Source organism: Pelmatolapia mariae, linkage group LG6, assembly GCF_036321145.2.
Source record: "Pelmatolapia mariae isolate MD_Pm_ZW linkage group LG6, Pm_UMD_F_2, whole genome shotgun sequence".
Lineage (NCBI taxonomy): Eukaryota > Metazoa > Chordata > Actinopteri > Cichliformes > Cichlidae > Pelmatolapia > Pelmatolapia mariae.
Genome location: NC_086232.1, coordinates 37123273 through 37146858, shown reverse-complemented (window position 1 = coordinate 37146858; position 23586 = coordinate 37123273). Strand labels below are relative to the sequence as shown.

At 38.8% G+C, this 23586-nt stretch overlaps 2 protein-coding genes across 2 annotated transcripts; both read left to right on the top strand.

The window, feature by feature from the left end:
* The first annotated feature begins 2335 nt into the window (after positions 1-2335).
* On the top strand, positions 2336-5383 carry LOC134628738 (sterile alpha motif domain-containing protein 3-like). Its single transcript, XM_063475493.1, has 4 exons — positions 2336-3160; positions 3431-3583; positions 3756-3848; positions 4467-5383. The coding sequence occupies exons 1-4, from the start codon at positions 2597-2599 to the stop codon at positions 4782-4784; spliced, it is 1128 nt and encodes a 375-aa protein (XP_063331563.1). The 5' UTR covers positions 2336-2596; the 3' UTR covers positions 4785-5383.
* A 6552-nt stretch (positions 5384-11935) lies between these two features.
* On the top strand, positions 11936-22015 carry lrpap1 (low density lipoprotein receptor-related protein associated protein 1). Its single transcript, XM_063476860.1, has 8 exons — positions 11936-12210; positions 12688-12832; positions 16603-16733; positions 17624-17744; positions 19045-19200; positions 19997-20079; positions 20629-20805; positions 21329-22015. Exons 1-8 carry the CDS (start codon positions 12049-12051, stop codon positions 21395-21397), a joined length of 1044 nt encoding a protein of 347 aa, XP_063332930.1. The 5' UTR covers positions 11936-12048; the 3' UTR covers positions 21398-22015.
* Positions 22016-23586: the final 1571 nt, after the last annotated feature.

Genomic DNA, 23586 nt, shown 5'->3' with positions numbered 1-23586 from the left:
AGCTAATGTCCCATCAAAGTACAGATCCACACTCCACTCCATCCAGCTTGCTGTCTTGTGTAAAGCCTCTTATGTGAAAGAATTTGGCTATGCAAAAATTCTCCACCCACTCATTCAAGATCTAGCTTCTTTGGAGCAACATGGTGTCTATGTTGAGAAGTTGGGAGAATGTGTTAAAGGGACAGTTGTATATGTGGCTGCAGATAACCTGGCTGCTCATTCTCTGGCAGGATTCTTCGAAAGCTTTACGGTGGACAGATTCTGCAGGTTCTGCATGGCAACAAGGGACGAGATGCAAGCCAAAGAGGTAAATTCAGGTGCTTTTGAACCCCGCACTATTGATGCTCACAATCAGCAGGTGCAGGAGGTAAAGCAGGATCCTACTAAGGCAAAACAATATGGTGTTAAAGGAGAGTGTGTACTGACTGATGGTCTGGAGCATTTTCACGTTGTCCATGGGTATCCCCCCGACATCCTCCATGACCTTTTGGAAGGGATTGTTCCTGTTGAGCTATCACTCTGCATTTCAAACATGATTTCTAAAAAATATTTTACCATAGACACACTGAACTATGCTATAAAAGCTTTTGAATATGCCTTTGATGACAAAACTGACCAGCCTCAGCCAATTTCCCACAGCTTCTCTACCAAAGGGACCATTGGTGGCAATGGCCATGAGAACTGGGCTCTACTTAGGCTGCTCCCACTTATCATTGGCCATAAAGTCCCTGAGGGAGACGATGCATGGAACATTTTACTGCTCCTAAAAGAGATTGTTGAGTTGGCTGTTGCAACAAAGCACACTGAAGAGTCAGTACATTTCCTTGACTGCAAAGTGTCAGAACACAGAGAATTGTTGCAAACAACATTCCCAGATTTTAGATTACGGCCAAAACATCACTACCTCGAGCATTACCCCGAGCTGATCAAAGCATTTGGTCCCCTTTCAGACGTTTGGACAATGCGATTTGAGGGGAAACACAAATTCTTCAAACGGGTCATACGTAATGCCCACAACTTCAAAAATGTAGCTCTGACATTGGCTGTTAAGCATCAGAAAATGATGGCTTACTATTTGGACACAAGTTCATTTTTCAGGCCATCAGTTGAAATGGACAAGGTCACTACAGCATCAATCAGATCTTATCCTGAGGATGTCCAACAGGTTTTCTGCCGGAAAGTTCCTCAGCTTACATCAGTGCTTGTTGCATCATCAGTCTCTGTAGATGGAGTTACATATCGTTCTGGCATGATAGTCTCTGTTGGTTCATGCGCTGGGCTACCTTCATTTAGGCAGATCAAACAGATAGTGGCACTCAACACCGAGATCCTGTTTATTTGTAATGAGATGACTGCTTGGTACCACGAGCATCTGAGGTCTTTTGAACTCATCTGTGACAGCAGGAACCCCTCTCTGTGTGTGGTGCAGCTGAAAGATCTAAATGATGTGTTCCCTCTTCCAGCATACACATATGGTCAACATTTAGTAGTGACCCTCAAGCGTCATATTATATGCTAAAAAGCAAAAGTGTGGTTTCTGCAATCAGTCTAGACTGTAAGGTTTTTTGTCTAATTTTAGAGCTCATGATGAAATATATAATAATACAGTCTGAGAAGGGTTTTATATTTTTTCATAAATGTCTGACTATTTTAGTAAATGTTTTTCTTGTACATTTGAGTAGGGGGGCTTCTATAGAAATAGACTAAAAAATGGAATTACCACTTAAATCTCAGGATAAATCATAATTTTCTTATCTTACATAGAACACCAAGACAAACAACAAAGTCATGTACCACACAGACACAAGCAACACCAACAAAAACAACACACATTTATTGGATGTACAACTTCAATCTCATGGACATCCATAGTTTTTTCCCCCTCTGGATAGTACTCATAACTTGTTTCTGTGTTGGTGATAGTTCAGCTTGTTCAGTGTTTTCCAAAGCCCAGTATGATGCTCTCAAATATTTTGACTTGAAATCATAAACACTTCTATCATTTAAGTTATCTTAATTATTTTCATAGTGATGTTTCTTCTGAAGGAAAAAAAAGTGTACTGAATTTAGGCAACAAATGCATTAATCAACTATTTTTGTGATGCACATAGTGATTGTTTAGCCGTTAAATTCCTTTTTTTATATGTAAAGTTATATTCTAATTGTTGTTTCTATTTCCAAGATGACTGCAAACCAGAAAATGACCATGAGAGTCATTCTAACAGAGGCAGATATAAGGAAAGTCATCCTACATTCAAGGCCTTCTACAGTAAAAGACTTGATAACCAAGCTTCGAGAGTCACTGGGACTTCAATACAACTTCAGTCTCCAATTCCAAGACCCTGAATTCAATAATGAACTATGTAATCTAACAGATCTTCAAGAACTTCCAGAAAAACCAACCATTAAAGTCCTGCCTGTCTTTGACCTGGTGCCTGTCTCATCTGATGACGTCTTTAGCGACACAAGTACTGCAGATACAGAGATACTCTCACATTCACCTCAGGATCGACGTGAACCATGGCCAGAATTTTTTGACATTCCAACATTTTCTGTTGATGTGGAGTATAGACTGAGGCAAGCAGATTTGCTGTTTATGAGTGAAGGAACACACCTTAAGGTCTCAAAAGAGCTGAAACATGAGATACTAGAGAGACTGGCAGAAAGCATGTATAGCTACACAGCATACCCAACTGCTGCTCAGTTTGAAAGTGTTGCAACAGCACTGATAAACAAACACCCCTGTCTCCAGGAGCGAGGCTCTGTCACTCGCTGTTGTGGTTGGAAAAATAGTCTAAAGCATAAAATGGGAAATTATAGAACAAAGCGCAGGCAATCAGGATGCCTTGATGTTGCAGTAAATGCCGGTAAGCGGGGAAGGCATTCATCAGATGGACAACCAGCAAACAAGCGGATAAAAAAGGCAAAGAAAGGTGAAATCAACTACTTGCCCAACTTTCCGGATGGATTTGATCAAGCTGCCCTGGAAGAGGCCCGTAAGGACTTGGCTGATGAAATGCAGAAGAGAACCCCAAATGGACTTCTTGTAAAACAAAAGATGGATCAGACTTTTGCTTTGAGAAGAAAAGAGGTTGTGGACTCTGAACCCCCCATAAACATGATGGTGAAACGCTGGCCTGCCCTCTTCACAGAAGATCAGGTATGTTCACAAAAGCAAAGATAACTAATAACTATCTGTGTTTTATATAATGTGCCTAGATGTCGATTTCTTTTGACCCCTTTAAGGAAAACATGGATGACTTTAATGTGGAGCATGTCGTTTATACATAGAAACATCAAAACTTAAAATTCCACAAAAATGACATTCATGGCTGTTTCTCCAGCTCTACTTTGCAGATGGCTTGTCTTGTACAGGTTGGTTATGTTAAGTGCTTTTTTTTTACTCTCTCTCTCTTTCTGTATTTTTCAGGTGTTCATGGAGTTCAGCAGGATTGTGGGCAAGAACCTCAAGCAGGAATTTTATGAGAACATCGATCGGCACAGTCCTCGTTTCCTTGAGTTATTTCGTTCCAAGAGAGGGAATGTTGGACAGTTGTTGACTCAGATTTCACAACAGACCAATGTAAGTTCATACAAATTATGTTTAGTATTGTTCTTTACAGGTTTTACAAACATCATAGTCCCAGTCTATAGTTTGTGTAATTCAGTTTATTGTTGATCAGTAGCTTTCTTACTGATAAGTTATTTTGTTTTATTTTAGTCGTCTAATTTGTTATTCTGTTTCATTCCCAAAGACTACTGACCCAACTGCAATCCGGACACAGGTGCTCAGAGGGCTTCCAATCATCCTGGGGGACAATCCTTCAACCTTCTTCAAAGCAGGCTTTGTAAGTACACTCTTGTGTTCTTTTAGCCAAACGTCTCCTGGCACAGCTTCACCCACATGCAAGGTGCACAGAGAAGGTCAAGAGTTGATTGGACAGACGCCTGCAGTAAATAAAACGCTTTGAGGTTATAGGAAACAATAATCAACCTGGAAATGCACAAAATATATTTGGAAAAAAGAACAAAAGAAAAATAATATGAAAAATAAAATATCAAAAGGAATGCAAAGAAAGAATGTCTAAGTATAAAAGGAAGTAATTAACACAATTAGAATGGAATTAGAACCGGATCAAGTCTGAAAAATCACTTATACTGATCCAGTTCAAATTGCTTTTGACCCAATTAAATTGAAGGTACCACCCCTACATTTTGATTGGTGTATCGACGTTCCTTCCTATATTATGCTGCATATTTAAACGCTGGTTGGTTGGTTGTTGTTTTTTGTTTCAATAACCCTGTCAATCTACTTATGAAGATTGTTTTATAGCACTTCCAAGTGTTCCCGAAGCCTCTATTCCACTCTTTTCTTTTACATTTCACTATGACACTCTCATGGTATCATGATTGAAGTTTATTTTTGTAACGAGTATTCTAATGATTATGTACTTTTGTTTTACAAGGAATCAGATGCTGATTTTTTCCGTGACCTTGACATCGGGATTCTTCTCACTGAGCGTGAAGAGGCTGTGCTCACATCTGCCCAGCATCCAAGTCCAACCTTGTTGAAAATTATCATTGAGGGAGAAGTCGTGATGGAAAACATCCAAGATCTGCCTAAAGCAATGTGCATTCTGTTTGGACTCACGTATGCACTCCATCTTAACTATCCTAAAAGTATGAAGCTGACCTTTCTGTTCATCCAACAGATTTTGCTCTCATTAGGCCACACTGACCTAAAGCCAAAGATACAATCTTTGAAAAATCAGCTTACAATGTAAAGTGATGTCATCTCTACTGTGACATGTTTGTTTTTTTTCCTCACCTTTTTGGTTCTGTAAAACAGCCCAACAAAAAGGCACAAAACGCAGAAACAGACACATTCAGCACCCAGTCAGAACAGTCCCATACAACACCTACAAACAAAAAACACTACACATAAACTTCTATACACACAAACACACACACACACACACTTAGATGCTTTAGAAGTGAGCAGAAGCATGTGACGTGAAAGTAAAAATTGAAGAGTTGTACCTGAAAGACAGACATTGTTTAAGTTGTTGCATCATAAGTCTTTGTAGATGGAGTTGGATATTGTTCTAATTAGAAAGTCTTTGTTAGTATGTCTGTTGACCTGCCTTAATGTAGGCAGATGGTGCAGATCCTGTTTGTAACAGGGAATTTTTGGGAATTCTGTTTTTTGTTGGTTGTTACATTCACCTACCACACAACACACACACATTCAACTACCACACAAACACACACACATTCAACTACCACACAAACACACACACATTCAACTACCACACAAACACACACACATTCAACTACCACACAAACACACACACATTCAACTACCACACAAACACACACACATTCAACTACCACACAGACAAATTAACATTGGCTTTGTTGTGGCTTTTTCTTAAAAATAAAATGCATTGGAGCATTTGAAGATTTTGTTTTTTTTCCTATCCAACTTCATTGTAACAATGTTTTTTATAATTCATAAAAAAGTTATTTTGTTAGAGGAAAATACAATCTAATTTTTTTAGTAAGTACCAGTAACAAGTAATATCTTGTTATTCAATAATTCTGACTACACAAAAAAATATGAATATGAAAATTCATGTTATATTAATACAGCTAAAAGTATTTAGTTTCAGCTTGTGTAAAAACGTAGTATTCCATGTTAATAAAACTAAAAATATTTAGTTTTAGCTTGTGTAAAAACTTAACATTCCATGTTAGTTAAACTAAACCTATTTAGTTTCAGCTTGTGTAAAAACGTAGTATTCCATGTTAATAAAACTAAAAATATTTAGTTTCAGCTTGTGTAAAAACTTATGATTCCAAGTTGGTCAAACTAAACCTATTTAGTTTCAGCTTGTGTAAAAACTTAACATTCCATGTTAGTTAAACTAAACGTATTTAGTTTCAGCTTGTGTAAAAACTAAAGTGGTATAAGGCAACGGGTTTCCTCGCAATTTGCGAGTAAAGTCAACTAATTCGGGTTAAGAGTGTAGTATTTTGTCTTCTACCAACAAGGTGATTCCTAAAAAGCTATTAACTGAAAACTTGGCATATCTCAGGATGGTGCGTAGTGTGTCCTTTTGAGGAAATTGGACAAGTGGGGGACAAAAGAAGTAGTGGCAGATGAACAGTATCTGAATATTATTAAGAAATAGGAATAACTGGCACAAGACGTGAGCGATACATCTGAACCTTGAGTTGATTTGTCTGTGCTTTGCTGAAGTCTCATCAGAAATGGCCTCAGTGGAAGGGTGGCTGACAAGAAGCCAGTGTCGAGCAAATGAAACAGTGAGAAAATTCTCACGTAACAGTGGCAGTTTTTTGGTTCTCAGGAGGATATGAACACAAAGTTGTTTTGTTTGTTTGTTTTTTGTTTTTAATTGTCAGAGGTTTCAATAAACACAATTTTCAATTATTTCATGGTTTCGGCTTTACAGGGTTAAAGTTCAGGCTGTGCTGAAGAATAAAGGCAGTCATACTAAATATTGACTTTTAAGCTTATTAGAATTGGCCAAATTGTTTATTTGCTTTATATACTTTTTTCCGTGAATGCTTGAACATATTTTAAAACATTTCTCCACCTGTTTCCCATTTTCCTAATGAAGCGTGGCTCAAGTGTTTTGCGCAGCACAGCAAGTTATCTTTATGTAGCACAAACTGTCTCAGCAATATAGGCTTTTAATTTAGACATCATTGAGGTTAAGATTCTTTTTTTATTTCATTTTCACCTCCTACATCAAGATTCAAAATAAAGATGAAAATCCAAGTAAATTTCTTTTCCAGAGAATGTGAAAAGAGCTGCTAAGTCAAAGGGCTCATCTGGTTTGCATAGAGTGATAATTAAAAGAAAAAAAATATAATTAAAAACAAATAGCAGGGGGAAATTAACTCTATTCGTTTTCTCTGTCAGCAAACGTAGTTGAAATATCAGCAGCCATTAAATATGCATTAACACTTAACAACAGTTTCTACTTCACTAAGAGTTATTTAGAAAAACATACTATATAGGACACTGGGTATTGTTCATATATAATAAAATTATTGCCAGCTCTGTTGAAACAACCTTGAAATAGTTGTCGACAGATTTTAATATGTTGAAAGTTTTGTTGATGAGGAGCTTTTCCAAGCAGAGCTAGACTCTACGCTAATGCGATGCCTGCTGCTGTTGTTCTCTGTGGTTGTATTAGCACAAGTAATAAGATAATCGAAGCCTGTTTATTGCAGTGACTTGGGCTTAACGACTGTGTTTGTTTCAGGTCACTGATTGAATATACTCTTTATTTCATTATGACTTTCCTTAACACCCACAAGACATCGAGCCCTGCTGATCAAATGTCTGCTAACTGAGAGTTTTTCCTTTTTTTGTCGTTTCCTTTCTCCTTTTTGCTTACTCCATTTTTCAGTTTTTGCTTCACTTGTTTCACTCTTCCTTTTCTCATGTGTCTCGCTGCTTTCATACAACATCTCAAACAATTTCTGTCTTTCCACCTAATGGAAGCTGAAGGGAGACAAAATGATGCCATCATCAAGCATGCTTTATATAACAGTCATGCTGCTCTGGGCTCCTTGTTGTGACACAGCTTCCCACTGGCCTAATGTCTCTCTCCCCTTCTTGAGTTACCTCTCCAGGGACTTTTGCCAGAGTTCTGGCCCAATATCATATTTTTTAATCTATAGACATATTGTCTTTGTGCACTGTTAAAAAAAAGGTAAAATGTCAAGGCAAGAGTACATTTTGAATCATTTTTCATTTGATTTTTCTTTTGTGACTGCTGTTGACTTTACTAAGAGTTTTGGCAACTTGATTTTCTTGCTTACTTAATTACAATACTCCTGTGTGCATCTCATTTGATACATGTTTTTACAGGAGCACACAAGCTTTTTCCCCCACACTATCACAAAGCTGCACACAGAGAGAAACAGAGACCATTCATACATGCCTGTGCCCATATGGCCAATTTCATATTATTCAATTTTCAGTTCAATTAAAGAGAGCAATAGAGAGAGTGAGAGAGAGAGAGACAAATCACAACAACAGTCACCTCCAGATGCTTTATATTTTAAGGTACAGATCCTAGAATAATAGAGAGAAAATCCAACAATCAAACGAGACCCTTTGAGCAAGCACTTGACGACAGTGGGAAGGAAAAACTCCAATTCAATAGGAAGAATCCTCCTGCAGAACTGAGCTAAAGGAGGGGCAGTCATCTGGCACGACAGGTTGGGGGTGATGGGAGGAAGCCAGAATAACAGACACACTGTAAACAGAGCCAGAGATTCATGATTACATGCAGTGTGGCGTGGAAGCACAGAGTAACTGAAAAAGGTCCCCTCAGTGTATCATGGGAAGCGCTCCGTAGCCTAGACCTGTTGCAGCATTACTAATTCAGGTTCACCCTGACTATATGCTTTATCAAAAAGGATCATTTTAACCCTAATCTTTAAAGTAGAAAAGGTGTCTGTCTCAGTGAATCCAAACTGGGAGCTGGTTTCACAGAAGAGGAGCCTGAAAGCTGAACTCTCTGCCTCCCATTCTACTTTTAAATATCCTGGAACCACAAGTAAACCAGCAGTCTGCGCGGGAAGTGCTCAACTGGGGCATTACGGTACTATGACGTCTTTAAGATGGATGGGACCTGATTATACAAGACCTTAACACAAGGATTTTAAAATTGATTCTGGATTTAACAGGGAGCCAATGAAGAGAAGCCAGTATGGAAGAAATTGGCTCTCTTTTTCCAGTCCCTGTCAGTATTCTCATTGCAGCATTTTGGATCAATAATAATGAATTAAAATAATCCAGCCTAACAGTTATAATCATTGAACATTTTCTCTTTGGATTACGGGAAGAAACTAGAGACACTCAGATAAAACTTGCACAAGGCATAGACTCTTACTTCAGTGCAACAGCACCATTGCTCACTGAGTGTGCACAGATGCATACGGGGATGCTGCAGGTGTGGTAGACCGCTGTGATGGGACAGAGAATGAAAAGTATACCTTTTTTGCAATTTTCTGATATTTTTACTGGGTGGTGTTGACCTTTCATGCTAGCCAGCTGTCCATTGGCAGGTAGACGGATTAATTAAGTGTGGCTCAATCAGTAGCAGATTTCTGGTGGACATTTCTGCTCATTAAATACCAAAGCCTGTTAGCCGTAGAAGCTGTAAATAGAGATTAAAAACAAAAAAAAATGCTGAGAGAGAAATAAGGGCTGAAAATTTCAAGAACGTTTTGATTCTTTTTTTAGTTTCTTACATATGTAAATGAACACCAGCTGTAAGAACTGATGAAAGTAAAGAGTTATAACAGCCAAATTATTCTAACTATGAATTAATTTGGTTCATCAAAAGGGGTAGATAGTTTGTAGAAAAGCCGTTTGATTAACAGTGCTCTAAATGGGTGCTAAAAATGTTTTAACCTGAAAGGATATTTATTGAACATTTGTCTGACTTTGTTTTTCGCATTTTATACAATTGGGTAGGAAATTACAATTAAATCCAGGCATGAATACATCAGCATTCATCAAACATTAGATACTTCAGCTTTCTGCCTCTGTTCCTCTTTTTATATGCACCCTCTAATTTTGCTTGTAAGTTTGATCCATTATTGCATGAATATTCTGTTGTTGTGTTGTGGCAATGATTCTTACTTTATGCACTGAACTAAACATCTGCAAAATCACAGAAACATCTGGTTTATTTGCTTTTGGCAGGCTGTGTCTTCAAATTTCTATATATGCACATGTAAATCTTTTCATTTTTAGATGATCAAATTGACACAGACCACTAACTTTTAAACACTAATGTCTACATTCTGTTGGGAATATGACTGGATTCATCCTGTTGGGTAACGAATGAAGGACTGTGTTAAACAGTAGATTTCTGATCAAATGACTGTGTGATTTGTTTTGGACTTTTGATGCTGCCTGTGAGATGCTGCATAGCACGCACCCACAAACCCATTATTTTTTTTCTCTCTCCCAGCCTCACTTCACTTCAATTCAGTTTCAGCTGAATCAGATTTATTGACAATAAAGTTCTGAAACAATTTTATCAAGAAGTGCAGTATAATGTGTTTCTGTCTCACTTACCTAGATTTTTTGTCCTCACAGTTTAATATAGTCTAACTGAATTCACTTCAGTTATTGTGTGGTATATAAGCATGAACGCTATAGAAACAATATTCTCAAGGTCGGATCAATAATAAAAAATGTATTTTGTCTCTCAATAATTTTGATTATCTCAGCTTTTTTGATATGTAATGAGCAAAACCAACTATTAATAATATTTGTGTGTGTGTGTGTGTGTGTGTGTGTGTGTGTGTGTGTGTGTACGGGTTCGTACTATCCTGGTGGGGACCAAAATCTGACTTTTACTATCCTGGTGGGGACTTTCTGCACCGTGGGGACCAAAATCCAGGTCCCCTTGGGGTTGAAAGCAATTTTCACACTCAAAATGCGGTTTTACTGTCAGGGTTACAATTAGGTTATGGTTAGGTTTAGGGTAAGGGTTAGGGTTAGGCATTCATTTTTAATGGTTAGGGTTAGGGTAAGGGGCTAGGGAAAGCATTATGTCAATGGGATGTCCCCACGAGGATAGCAAACCAGACATGTGTGTGTGTGTGTGTGTGTGTGTGTGTGTGTGTGTGTGTGTGTGTGTGTGTGTGTGTGTGTTTTAACTCCATTAAACTTATAAACAGTTAGGTCCTTAGGTAACTGACCACTGACCCAAACTGTAAAAGCAGTTTTCGTCTGTTTCTCAGTGATTTCAAACAATAAAAGCTTTTCTCTTAATACATTTTTTGGAATTTAGATCAATTTTGGAGGAGCACACAGTTTTTAGTTTTTTATTCGTTTGCCTGTTTTTGTTTGTTTGGTTGGTTGGTTTGGTTTGATTTGCAGGGGTTTCTGTTTGTTTGCTGGCTTATTTTTATGGGTTTTATATTATATTATCTTTCTTTTCTACCACACCATGTTAACTGGTGGTGTCACATGGTGTCAATCATGTGCAGACTTGATTTTTGTAAATGTTTTATCTTTTATTGTAATAAAACAAAAAGTCAAACCTTTAGGTAGCCTTTCAGTGCTAAACTGGCCTGTGTGCAGTTCAGTTCTTTCACCAACTGAAAACATTTGCTGTATCATTAAACACAAAAAGTACCCAGGACTGATACTTAGAGACTTTTGTTAGAAGAAGACACGATGCTACACAAGTAGTAAAACAGGTTGATGCCATCAAGTTTAACATTAGTTAACATTTTTTATTAAAATGTTAACTAATGGCCCACCTTCTTAGCTGTAAGTACCAACAAAAAATGAAAACATTTTTCATTTTAAGCTGAAAAAAATGTTTTTCAGCTTAAAATGCATAAGCTGAAAAACATTTTTCAGCTTACGCATTTTATATGTTTTATGTGTAGTTTTGTGAATAAAATATGGGCTTATGAGATTTGCAAATCATTGCTTTTTGTTTTTACTTATATTTTACACAGTATCCCATAATAATAATAATGGATAATGGATATCAAATTCTTTTCGTTTTCTTTTAGAAAAACTTCGCATCCAGTTGATTGGATGACTGTTATAGTCAGGTATCTTCTTTGGTATCGCCTTTAAGAAAGCGGTATTTCTGTCATCCCAGTGTTTTAAAGTTACTTGGTCTTTTCAACGGGTACTTGAAAATAGAGACAGCATCTAGTACAGTAAACGCGTGGAGGCTTTCTATTTGCTGTCGGAGTCTGCAGGCTTGTTGCTAGGTAACAGCGCAGAGCGGCATTTCCAGTGTAGTTCAAGGAACGCTCTTTCCGCTTTAGTAGCTACAGAAAGGCTGCGCCAAGAAAATACATATCCCACAGTGCACTTCTCGCGGAAATGCCCGCCTCTTTTGAGCACATGACTTTCGGTACTCCAGTGAATCACAACAATACCCCGTTTGTGGTGCTGTGTGGTTCATTTAAGTATTTTGGTGGTGTTTTTTCTGTCGTTAGTTGCGCAGAGTTGTTTTGAAAATGAGGCTGCAGTGTTTGTTCGCAGCTTTGTGTCTCGGCGTTGGTGTAATAGCCGGGAAATACTCTCGGGAGCTGAATGAGCCCAAACCGAACGACAGAGATGGGCAGGCAGTGGAGTTCAGGATAGCTAAGCTAAACCAGGTCTGGGAGAAAGCTCAAAGGGTATGTATTTAAGACGATCAACAGCACGACTTATGTAGCACAAATAATTTGAGGAAAATGCTGAAACAATGAAGACAGGGCAATAAGAGATACATACGTAATCGACGTACAGAGCTATGCACAGACCCAGGGGATCAGGTGGACGTTTCCTTAGTTAGAAAAAAAAATCAGGCGTCTTTTGTTCATTGTGAAGTTGGTACTTACAGCTAAGACGGTGGGCCAAGCTTGGTATTGGAAAATTGTTGAAAAATGTGTTTTACTGCGGCTAATCCCAGTGAGCATCATTTAGCATTTAACTGCCTCTTCAGCTGCCTCATCAGACCTTTGGTCAATATTTTAATAGACTGTTATTGTGAGCAAAATTCCCCAGTAGGATTATGGAAAAAAAATCTCTCTGTTTACTTTTCTGTTTCTGCAAACTTTCTCCCTCTGCCTGTCTAACAAAGCCAACATTGTCTGCTCTTTTGGATTCAACAGATGCAGTTGTCTCCAGTCCGGCAGGCTGAGCTGCACAGTGACCTGAAGATCCAGGAGAAAGATGAGCTGCAGTGGAAAAAAATGAAGGTGGAAGGATTCGATGAAAATGGGGAGAAGGAGGCCCAGCTCAGGCGCAACTTCCATGGTAAGACAAACTGCAGACTGATTCAGTCAGCAGTAGTTAGAGCTTTGTCCTGAGTCAGTTTCCTCTAGATCCTTAATCACCATCTTTAACAATCCCTGTACTGACATTTTTTATGGGTTTGATTAGTAATAATGACTGCAACGTATCCTAACACACTGGTAGTCACTAAAGGCAACAAAAAAAACAGGAACAGAGAGTATCACAGGATTTCTTCTTCTTCCTCTCCTTTCACTGCTTCCTTTAGGGGCCACCACAACAGATCATCTAGCCTATCCCTAGCATTATCTTCCATTCTCTCTGCCACTGCAATCCTCTGTATGTCCTCTTCAATTACATTTATGAACCTCCTCTGTGATCTGCCTCCTTTTGTCCTGCATAGTAGTTCCATCTTCAGCATCTTATCTTGCCTCTCTAATCAGTGGGTCGTGATGTGTTGATAAGAGATCATCAAAAAGACAGATATTTTTAGAGTTAATGAATTTAAAGTTATTCCTTTTAATTTTCTTTTTGTCTAATATGGGAAAGCAGAAGGTTAATGACACCTGGCTTGAGAACAGCGTCTTTAGTTTTTGTTTCAAACCTTGGAAAATAATAAAACTAAATCCTCTCATGCAAAAACACAAACAAAAGACTTTACAGAAGTTTTATCTTGTAAAACTGTCTGAGACGCTTGAGATTCCTCAATTTTTCTTGCCAGTGTAGACATGAAACAGGTCCTAAATTGCTTTGCTAGTGGTGTAAAAAAAAAAAAAAAAAATCTTGTATCTAACCTTTACAAACTTTCTGAATTTCAATGTCATTTAAACCCAGTGCTAAAAAGAGACATGTTAAGACAGATGGTTTAGGTAGGTCTAATTTAGTCAAGGAATATACTGTAGATGTCCATCCAACAAAGACAAAGAAAATGTTTAATGATAGATTAAGTACGTGTGCTTTTTTATAGTATATGTGCTAAACATGGCAAAGTTTAAGGATCACATACTTGACCATAAAAGTAAAAGTTTAACCGGAGTAAACTTTCTGATGTACTGGTTTGTCATTTGAAATAAACTCTGAAGGTCATACTTCTAAGCTGTGGTAGTGATTCCTCCACTGCTCCTTCCTGCTGTTATCGGTAGCACTCTTCATATCTCGCTTAATCTGTTCACTTGTCACCTGGCAGATGACTTACTAAAAGCATGCTAATTTTCTCATGTGCTATTCTGGCTGTGGGTAAAAAGATATTTCTGCATTTTGAATTACGTTTTAGGTATTCTTTATGTAGTATTTAGCAGTGTTTAGACTGAGGTGCTATTGTAGGATTTTAAAGGATAGGCATACTGTATCTCCCTTTTTTCCTTGTGAGAGCTCGGCCAGCAGTCCACCTGCTCTGGTTCCTCTCCTTCCTCGCTCCCCTGTGGTGCAGTGACCTTCCTGCTACAGGCAGAGCAACACAGTCCCTCCTTTAGCTGGCTAAATATAAATTTTTAAGGAGCGCATCAAGTCATCTTTTCCGTGCTGAATCCTGTCCTTCTCCTTAACTCATTCTAATTGAGCTTCACAGTCATTTTGTCTCCCTCATTACCTTCATTTCCTCTGCGCTTGTTCTTGATGTATTTTATATGCCAAAAGACACTCCTCACACCTTTGCTGTCAGTCGGAGAACGTAAACACACAACGATGAAAGTGTGAAATGTAAACTGTTTAACTCCTCCAGCACCACAGAGATTTTCTACAGTCTTAATGAAGATTTTAAACTAGCATGCTGTATATGTAAACACACTTATTGAAGTTAATAAATGACACTGGTGATTTGCAAAAATGCTGTGATGCTGCTGAATCAGCACCTACAATAAACGTTTACTGGAGAATAATGAGGGCAGAGATTTCTCAGTCCCAAGTCCATCTTTATGCTTTGTTTTTCAATTTGCCAAATTCATCAATTTTTTAACCACTTATTCAGTTCAGGGTCACAGAATAACTGGAGCTTGGCTGGTACACCCTGGACAGGTCAACAGTCACTGACAAATATTTACCTTTTTACTGTCAAATATTTGCCAATAATAATAGCTATCTTTCCTGGAGGTTTTTGAATGTGCTTATTATTATTATTATTATCATTATCATTATTATCATAATTATTATTATTATTATCTCTTGTCTTATTCACTTTATGATGTAGACATTCTGCCATATTGTGGGGTTGTTCACAATGCCACTGCTACTAAATTAATTAATTGACAAATACTACTTAATGTCTTAAAAAAATATTCATTCTAGTTTGTTTTTAAAAGCCATTGGCAGCCTTATCATGTGCTATATACACAGAAATATAATATAATACAGCAGACATGGGCACTCAAACAATCCTGAAAGGAAACCTATAAATCCAATGAAGTTGGCCTTTGTCCAGGGTGGCTGTAGCTCAAGTGGTAGAGCAGGTTACCTACTAATCAGAAGTTGGTTTGATCACCATCTGCTCCAGTCTGCATGCCAAATATCACTGGGCAACATACTAACCCCAAGTTGCTCTCCAGTGCATCCATCCGAGTATGAATGCGTGTGAATGTTAGATAGAAAGCACTTACATAGAAGAAAGTGCTTGTGTGAATGGGTGAGTGAGACAAGTTGCCTTGAGACCTCAGATAGAGTAGAAAGGTGCTATATAAGAACCAATCCATTTACCATGTCCCACCCCTGCCCCCAAAGAGCTATAGCTTTATAATAGATCAGAACTTACTGCTCACTTTTTCCATATTAACTTAGGCACAGACTTATTCTTACTGGCCCAAAATGATTTCCCAGAGGTCTTTGACTCGGTAGGGTGACCAAGTTATTGTTTGGCTGGTATTTAGTTGCTATAAAGAAAGCAGAGAAGGCTGTCATCATATGTCAGTCAGGGTAACATCTGACTGTGTTTTGCTGCTAAGTCACAGTTTATGTAGATTTGGCTGATATATGATAGAAACTATGACAAAGAAAGAAAATTTAGCTACAGTGACGACCGTGAAACTACTCATAACTGGATGAAGCTGGTGGAAAGTGATTAATTTCGCATTTGGGAGAAAATTACGTGCAGTGATGCATTAAGTCAGCAGAGATGGAGTAGCGCTGCTGGCCAAACTATGTGATGACAAAGTTTTTAAATTACACCAAGCATCTTTTTTGCTTTTCTTCAGGGGAAGAAAAGAGTATATGCTTATATTAGACAACAAATGCATATTTCATTCTCTTCCACTTATCCTTGTCAGGGTCCCAGGGAGAGCTGGAGCCTATCCCTGCTACCATAGGGCGAGAGGCAGGGGTACACACCTGGACAGGTTGCCAGTCTTGTCACAGGGCTAACACAGAGAGAGACAACCATTCGCACTCACATTCAAACCTATGGACAATTTAGAATTACCAGTTAACTTAACCTTACTAACTGCATGTCTTTGGATTGTGGGAAGAAGCCGGACTCCACACAGAAAGGCCCCAGGAAAATAAAATAACCAATAAAAATATATCTATAGTCCGACATCGACTGACTAAAATATTGGTCTGGCTCTACTTCGTCTTTACCTTCATTAGGGATCCTACTCCCCTTGATGTTTCCTTTGAAATTTATGAGTTACTGTCAAGGGGTTTAGAGTCTTGTTAAATGATTAATATGCATGTCTTAGTCACTTTAGATTCTCTTGCCTATCTCCCGCTTCCTCCCAAGATACAGCCTCTGTTGTTGTTCCTTAGAGGCTCATGTCAGGATAATTCAACACAGCGTTTGTTTAAAGTCTTGTGGTTGTGTTATGCAGTGATCCTCGCCAAGTATGGGATGGATGGGAAAAGGGACACACGGCCACTGGAGAGCAACTCACTGAAAGATCACGACATCAAGGAGGAAGATGCATTTGATGATCCCAGACTGGACAAACTCTGGAACAAGGTTTGTGTTTGTGTGCATAATTCTGAAAATACTGAAGTATTGCTTTATGTAAGGTGCTTTGATTTAATGCTTGCATTGTTTGTAGTGTAACTGTAGGACTTCAGTGCCAACCCTGTTGCTGTTCCTCTTTAAAAACCTTACCACAGCCAGTAAAAATAAAAACTTGTGGACATGAACTTCAGATCAGTTTAGTGCCACTCAGCTTCCAAGAAACAAAGAACAAGAGAACTAAACACTTTACAAGGTAACAAGCTTGTAAAATGTTTAGTGAGTCTCTGATTTCATCATTTTCACTGAACACAGCAAATCCACTACTGTGTGACAAATACATTTTTTCAAGGGGTTTCTTCCATACACGGTCAACAGATACATTCAGTCCAATCAGAACTTCATAACTCATTTATCAAATTACATCAGATCTGTAAGATCTAAACTTGTTTAATGGCCAACCAGTCACAAAGGGAGCAGCGTGAGCTAGTTCAAGCAGGAAACTCGAGCTGCATCATACAGACTGACAACACTAATGCAAGTGCTGATTGCTGCCTTGCATCACTGTTTCAGCTTCTCTTCCACCCCAGCATTCACACTGTAGACCCCAACTCCCCAATTTTCTAAAGTCTTTGTGTGAAAATGAGGAATCTCTGACTATTTTTATATGTCCAATATAGTTGATTGGCTTTAAAATATTCATATAAATGCAATCATTAAAATCACTACACTTAATAACCCTAAACCTTCTTAGACTCTTACCAAACAGTCCTGCTGTACTAAGCGTTGATTCTTTTACTGCTACTTGTAATAGTAAATTCTTTCCCATGTAAAAGATCCTCGTTCTTCTCATGCCTTTGAAACTAAATCCTCTATATCTCTAATGCCTCTTCCCCCACCAGGCTAAGATCTCAGGGAAGTTCTCTGATGAGGAGCTGCTGAACTTGAAGAGGGAGTTCCAGCACCACAAGGACAAGATCCACGAGTACAACATCCTCATGGACACCGTCAGCAGGACTGAGGGTGAGCCATGTGAATCACTCCCTTTGGTCCGTTGCCAAGCGCGTGTGTCGCACTACTTCTGTTTAGCTTTATTAGTGTTTTCTGAGGCCAGGTTTACAAGCAGTTCAACCCTGTCCTCCTTTCTGTTGCTTCGTCCTTCATCTATTCAAGATCTCTTACAGAGATCTCCTACAGAGTATCCCTTTCTATCTTAGCAGCTCTTATTGACCCTTTTATGCCATTTACTGCTATTTCTTTCTCTGCAGACCTAACTGGTGTTTGTGATCATATCAGAATCATTTTAAAAAACATAAAAGCTGAGTTTTTTCTGAGCAATAAGGCTTACGAGGTTATAAAGTAATATTTTCTAGATGCCATGGCTGTTCTGCACACCCGTGTTTTATAGGGTTGAAGTCTGAAGTGCTATCTGTCTGTCTGCTCAGTCTTGTGGTCATACACGTAGGTGGCAGGTATCAGACTGCACATGTTACCACCCACTACTTTGTGCTCTATCAGTGCTTGTCAAATCACATCAAGCTGTGAGTTTTAAGAGGAGCTGACAGGCCCCACTGTGTTTCAAATAGGCACGGGGAGGACAGGCACGTCTTCTTCGGATGTGACTTGACACTTTGCAGCTGTTACGTGCCAGAACTTTCCCGATAGCGCTGCACAGCGCTGCGTTTCTGCCAAACAAGCCGGGGGTATTTCTTCTGCTTGTCTGATGCTTTTAAATATTAAGCCAATCACATGTTGCCTTGAGGGAGTGTCTGTGAACTTCCACAGTACCTCCACCTCCATCCACTGCCTGTCTAGGTTCCTCAGTTTTCATCCAGTTTGGCTTCTCTTCTTTTTTTTCTCCCCTTTTCTCCCCAAATGTCAACTGTTATCATTTAGTCAGTGTAGTGCTGTACACTTAGGCTTTGTTTGGCTTTTACCTTTTTCTAGCACCACACAGGCTGGACTCTCATAACCAGTAAGACGACGCTCATAGGCTGTTCAAGGTTCTCGTGAAAAAGTTGCTAAATAAATGATAAATAAGCCAGTTTTCTAAAATGACCTTAAGCTTTAACGGGTTATTTAATGTAATAATGTAAAAAGCTGCTAATAAAAACTGCCTTTCTTTTTGTCTTTTATTAGTTTCATTTACTTTTTGTCTCTTTCCTATTCCCTTCTGTCATCTCTCCCTCATTTTCTCCATCCATCTCCTCTGCCCTCACTCCTATCTAACCCACCCACACAACCCTCCGGGCTTTTGACTTCTAATTTGCCCCCTCTCTCCCTCTTCTCCCCTTTATTTCCTTTCGTCTGTTCCTCTCAACAGAAATACACAAGAACGTGATCTCTCCCCTGGAGGGTGATACCAAAGAGCACGTGCTGCAGCAGAAGCACACAGAGCTGAAGCACAAAATGAGAGACCTCAACCAGGGCTTTGAGCGCCTCCGTAAGCTCAGCCACGAGGGCTTCACTGAAGATAGCGGTGAGACATGAAAAGCACACACACACGCTCCGCTTGTCTCTTTTTGCATCTCCATTAGACGCTACATTTATCTCATCAGCTTAATTACTAGGATTTGTAATCATAATAACACATTACTGTATCACGGCTGATGGCTTTAAGTGTTTTGCATTTTTAAAGATGTTTATTGAAAGCAGCTCACTGCGCTGCATTCGCCCAGTGACGTCAAACAGCTCGGCCTTGTGCTGTTTAACAGACAAAGCGTTCATTTCACTCACCATTGCATTTTATCTCCACTCCTCAGATATGTAAGGCTGCTGTTAGTCGAGTGTGCTGCAGAGTTTGTGTTAGGCTTCACTTGCAGGTGCAGGTTTCAGTGGGAGGTTGTTGAGAAGTTTAGATGAAGGCATTGTACCTTCTGCTGATTCATAATGATTTTGTTGCTGCGCCTCTACCTCCAGGTTGTTTCTTACTAAACCACTCGTTCCCCTCACGTCTTTGCTTCCTCTTGCAGAAATCTGTTTTTGATCCCCTCTTTTTTTTTTTTTTCTTTTACACTTGCAGTTTTGTAGTACTTTAGGAGCGAAGAGAGAGTGTGTGACAGCACCTCAAGATTAAATTCTTAATGCAAGCATTTTGCCTCTTTCATATTTTGTGTGTATTTATATAAAGTGATACATTGTTGTGATTGTATGATATGAAATATCTGCTGCGACTGCTCCTCCTCAGAGCTCCCTTCCTCTTGAGTGTTTGTGGCTCCAAAATGTCTCTTTGGATTGTTTATCTTTTCATCTGCCTTTCCCTTCCTGGTCTGTAGAGTTTCGGGAGCCGCGTGTGATTGAACTGTGGGAGGCTGCCAAGAGAGCCAACCTCAGCAACGATGAGCTAGAGTCTCTCAAGGTAGTGCTTACATCTCTTGTGACTGTTTTTATGTTTTTGGACACGCTCTTGCCCTGTCTGTTCCTAAATGACACTTTTTGTTTTAATGTGGTGCTACAATCTAACTTTGACTCCAACTCCACAAAACTTTTTAATCAAACGCTCTTCTGGCACAGAAGCATTAACTGTATTATTTTCCACTACTTAGTAGCTAAGTACTACTTGTGTACGGTAAGCCACGGAAAGTGCAACTTATTATGATCACATTTTTATGTATTGCACTTTTGAAATTCACAAGTATTCCACTCTCCTGGATCTCGTTGTGCTCCTTTCACCGTTTGTCCCCTTGGGCAGCAGATTGCAGTGAACAACTCAATTTAAATGTTTTGGGGTTTCTATCAGGTTTCAGGATCAGATCTATCACAGGGAACATTCAGCTTGAATTTCCTCTGTGGCACTTCGCTTCTATTTGCCTCTTGAGATACATATAAGCTCCTTGTTCACCTGTGCATGTAACTGAAGGTGAACTGAACTTACACCCCTCTATGTTGGCTGCTCTTATTCATTTAGGAGGAGCTACGTCACTTTGAGACTAAAGTAGAGAAGCACAGTCATTACAAGGAGCAGCTGGAGTTGTCCCATCAGAAGTTGCAGCATGTGGAGGCTCTAGGAGACAAAGAGCACATCAAGAGGAACAAGGAAAAGTATGACACACTCGCTGAGAAGACTAGGGAGATGGGCTACAAGGTAAGTAAGAATAAAGACGTTCTCTTAGCATTTAATATGCTGTTTGACTTCTCACCTGCATTAGAAATGAATAATAAATTATATGTAGTATTTGGTAATTGCTTGTAAGGCTGGAAAGGTCTGGTTGTTGGAGGACTGCAGTAATCCCAGTGTTAAGTGGCTTTTTATTTTCACAGCTTTTTGTTTGCGCTTCAAAGTTTATAACCATCTCAAAGCCATTCACACTTATCTAAGTGAAGTGTATGTATTAACGTGTGCTGAAAGTCCAGTGTAAGACAGATGCATATAACAAACATTGCCAATACAGTAACATAAATGCATATATAAAATCAAGACAACTGGTTTTCCAGTTTTCACTCCCTGCAACTTGAGCTTGAAATTTGAACAGAATTACAATTTACTATGAAAACAAGCAAACTATTGTTTTCATAGGAAGTAAACTAATAATCATTTGTGTTGACAAGCCCCTGTTTAGCTGCATACTGGTCTTGCATTTAAATGGTGTGTGTGTGTTTGATTTCAGATGAAGAAACATATGCAGGATTTGTCCAACAAGATTTCTCGCCAGGGACTCCAACACAACGAACTCTGAGAGGTCATCACACCAGTGAAAGAACTGTAATGTTTTTGTTTAGTCACACACAACCTTGATCAACCATGCCACCATTTCTTTTTTAACTACTGTTAAGAAAAAAAATCAGTGTTTTCTGTGAGTCTTTTTCTACTTTTCTAGAGAATGAAATGTTTAATGAGTGAATTCCTGGTTATTTGTATGTAATATGCATGAAGTATTATAAAGCAGCTCAGACTGTCAGTCAAGGTACAGATAAATTAAATATAGAAGTGTGAGTACCAGTGTGGTACTCCATAGAACAGTTATTTGTATAACAAGTGGAAATAATGTCTTATTGTTGGTGGTAGATAAGGGATAGACAGCACTATTGGCTGTCTTGACCAGACCAGAAGTTGGTATGTTTGTCCACATTACATCATATGTGCTATTGCCACTGTAGGACCTCATAGTTTCCCTATTGACATATTTTGGTGTTACTTGAACTGTCTGATCAATATAAAATGAAGATCAAGAGTAGAAGCACTGAAAACTAGTGATCTGAAAATAAAATAGCAATCTTTAATATTCAGTAAGATACAGGTGCCAAGAACAGACATACAGTAATATTTTAAAAATACAGATTTACAACATTCGTACGCTTTGGCATAAATAAAAGCACTTAATACACTGTAGAGAAAAGCGGTCTCTGTAGTGACATTAAAGGATATTTTTTGCAAAACGTTACATTTTCGTGAGTCATCCTCATGCTGTTTCTTTCTCCTCGGAGACACTAGTGGGGAACCAAAATTATAAAAAATAAATTTGCATCCATTATTGTACAATTTGTCCTGATGATATCAAGAGGGAGGTGAGAAATTGAAACAAACACTATGCTTTTCCATTCATCAGTTCCTGGCCTCTCACAGACCAGAAGCAGAGGCATTGATTACTGTGATGAATAATGTTTCTGGATGGCTGATTACTTAGTCATGTCCTGCTTGGACCACATGGGCCTGGATTAATGTAATTTGCACCCTGGGTATAACTGTAAGCTGCTTATTTTTATCGAATGCTTTTCCGCTTTGAGGTGGAATGATCACCAACGAAGTTGGGGCTCTTGGCATTCAGTTGTAAGGCATGAGATGAGGTGGGCTTTATCTCACTGTGAAATCTTATTTTCATCCAAACCCAAACAATGGCAGTCGGTGACCCCTTTATAAAAGAGGTAGCATAAATTATATGGTGATCACAAAGCCTGAAGAAAATCAGCCCAGCAAGAACTGTAAATACATTACAGCTTAAAAACCTGTCATTTATTCTTGTTTTCCATACGCAATAACGATGATAAACAATAGTTTACGCCCATCCCCTTATAATTAAAGCCATTCAACCAGTAATCTTGGTAGTCTTGAGATTACTGGTTGGCATCGGTAAGGTAGGTTTCTGTCAATCCTCAGCATATACAAGGTGTGATCATAAAGTTCCAGGACTCAAATAATAAAAGGACTGTTACATTCAGCTGCGTGCTCATTCCCAAAGGCTTGCCACAGCAGATGGATTCGCTGTTTTTGATGTGGCACAGATTTTATACCGGATGCTTTTCCTTATCCAACCCTCCCTTTAATCCACACCTGGGACTGACACTATGAGTACACTAGCTTGATGGGTTTGTGTGTCCTCCTCAAACCAGAAATTTTTGCCTATAAGGCAAATCTGGATTTAACAAATACTAAAAGGACTTAAAATATAACTAAATTTAGGGAATCGCCCCTTTAAGGCTGCCTTTTCCTGGATCGCAAAGCACAGCAGATCATTTGCAAATACTGCTTAACCACAGACCTTGTTAATGATTTTGTTTTAAACTGGCTTGACTTGAAGAAGACATTGAGTGTGGGGGGGGTTGAGTTTTTTTGCATCTTGCATAAAAGCCATGCAGACAACTATGTAACATTTCTGTGATAAAAGGTATCGAGACAAACGCAGGAAAAAGCTCGTTTAAAAGCAAGTATGAGAAAAACACTTAACACAAAATAGAAGCTGCATAAGAAAGCTCCCAAAGCTTTACCGTTAGTGGAATGGACTGTGGGAATTTCATTACAATGTCACAACTGTGGGTGTGTTATTAAGTACAAAATAACCGGTATGATAATCCACCACATTTGAGTCCGTCAGCTTTTCCAGAGAGTAGGAGAGAATCTGCAGTCAAAACTATTCTGAAGTGTCATCCA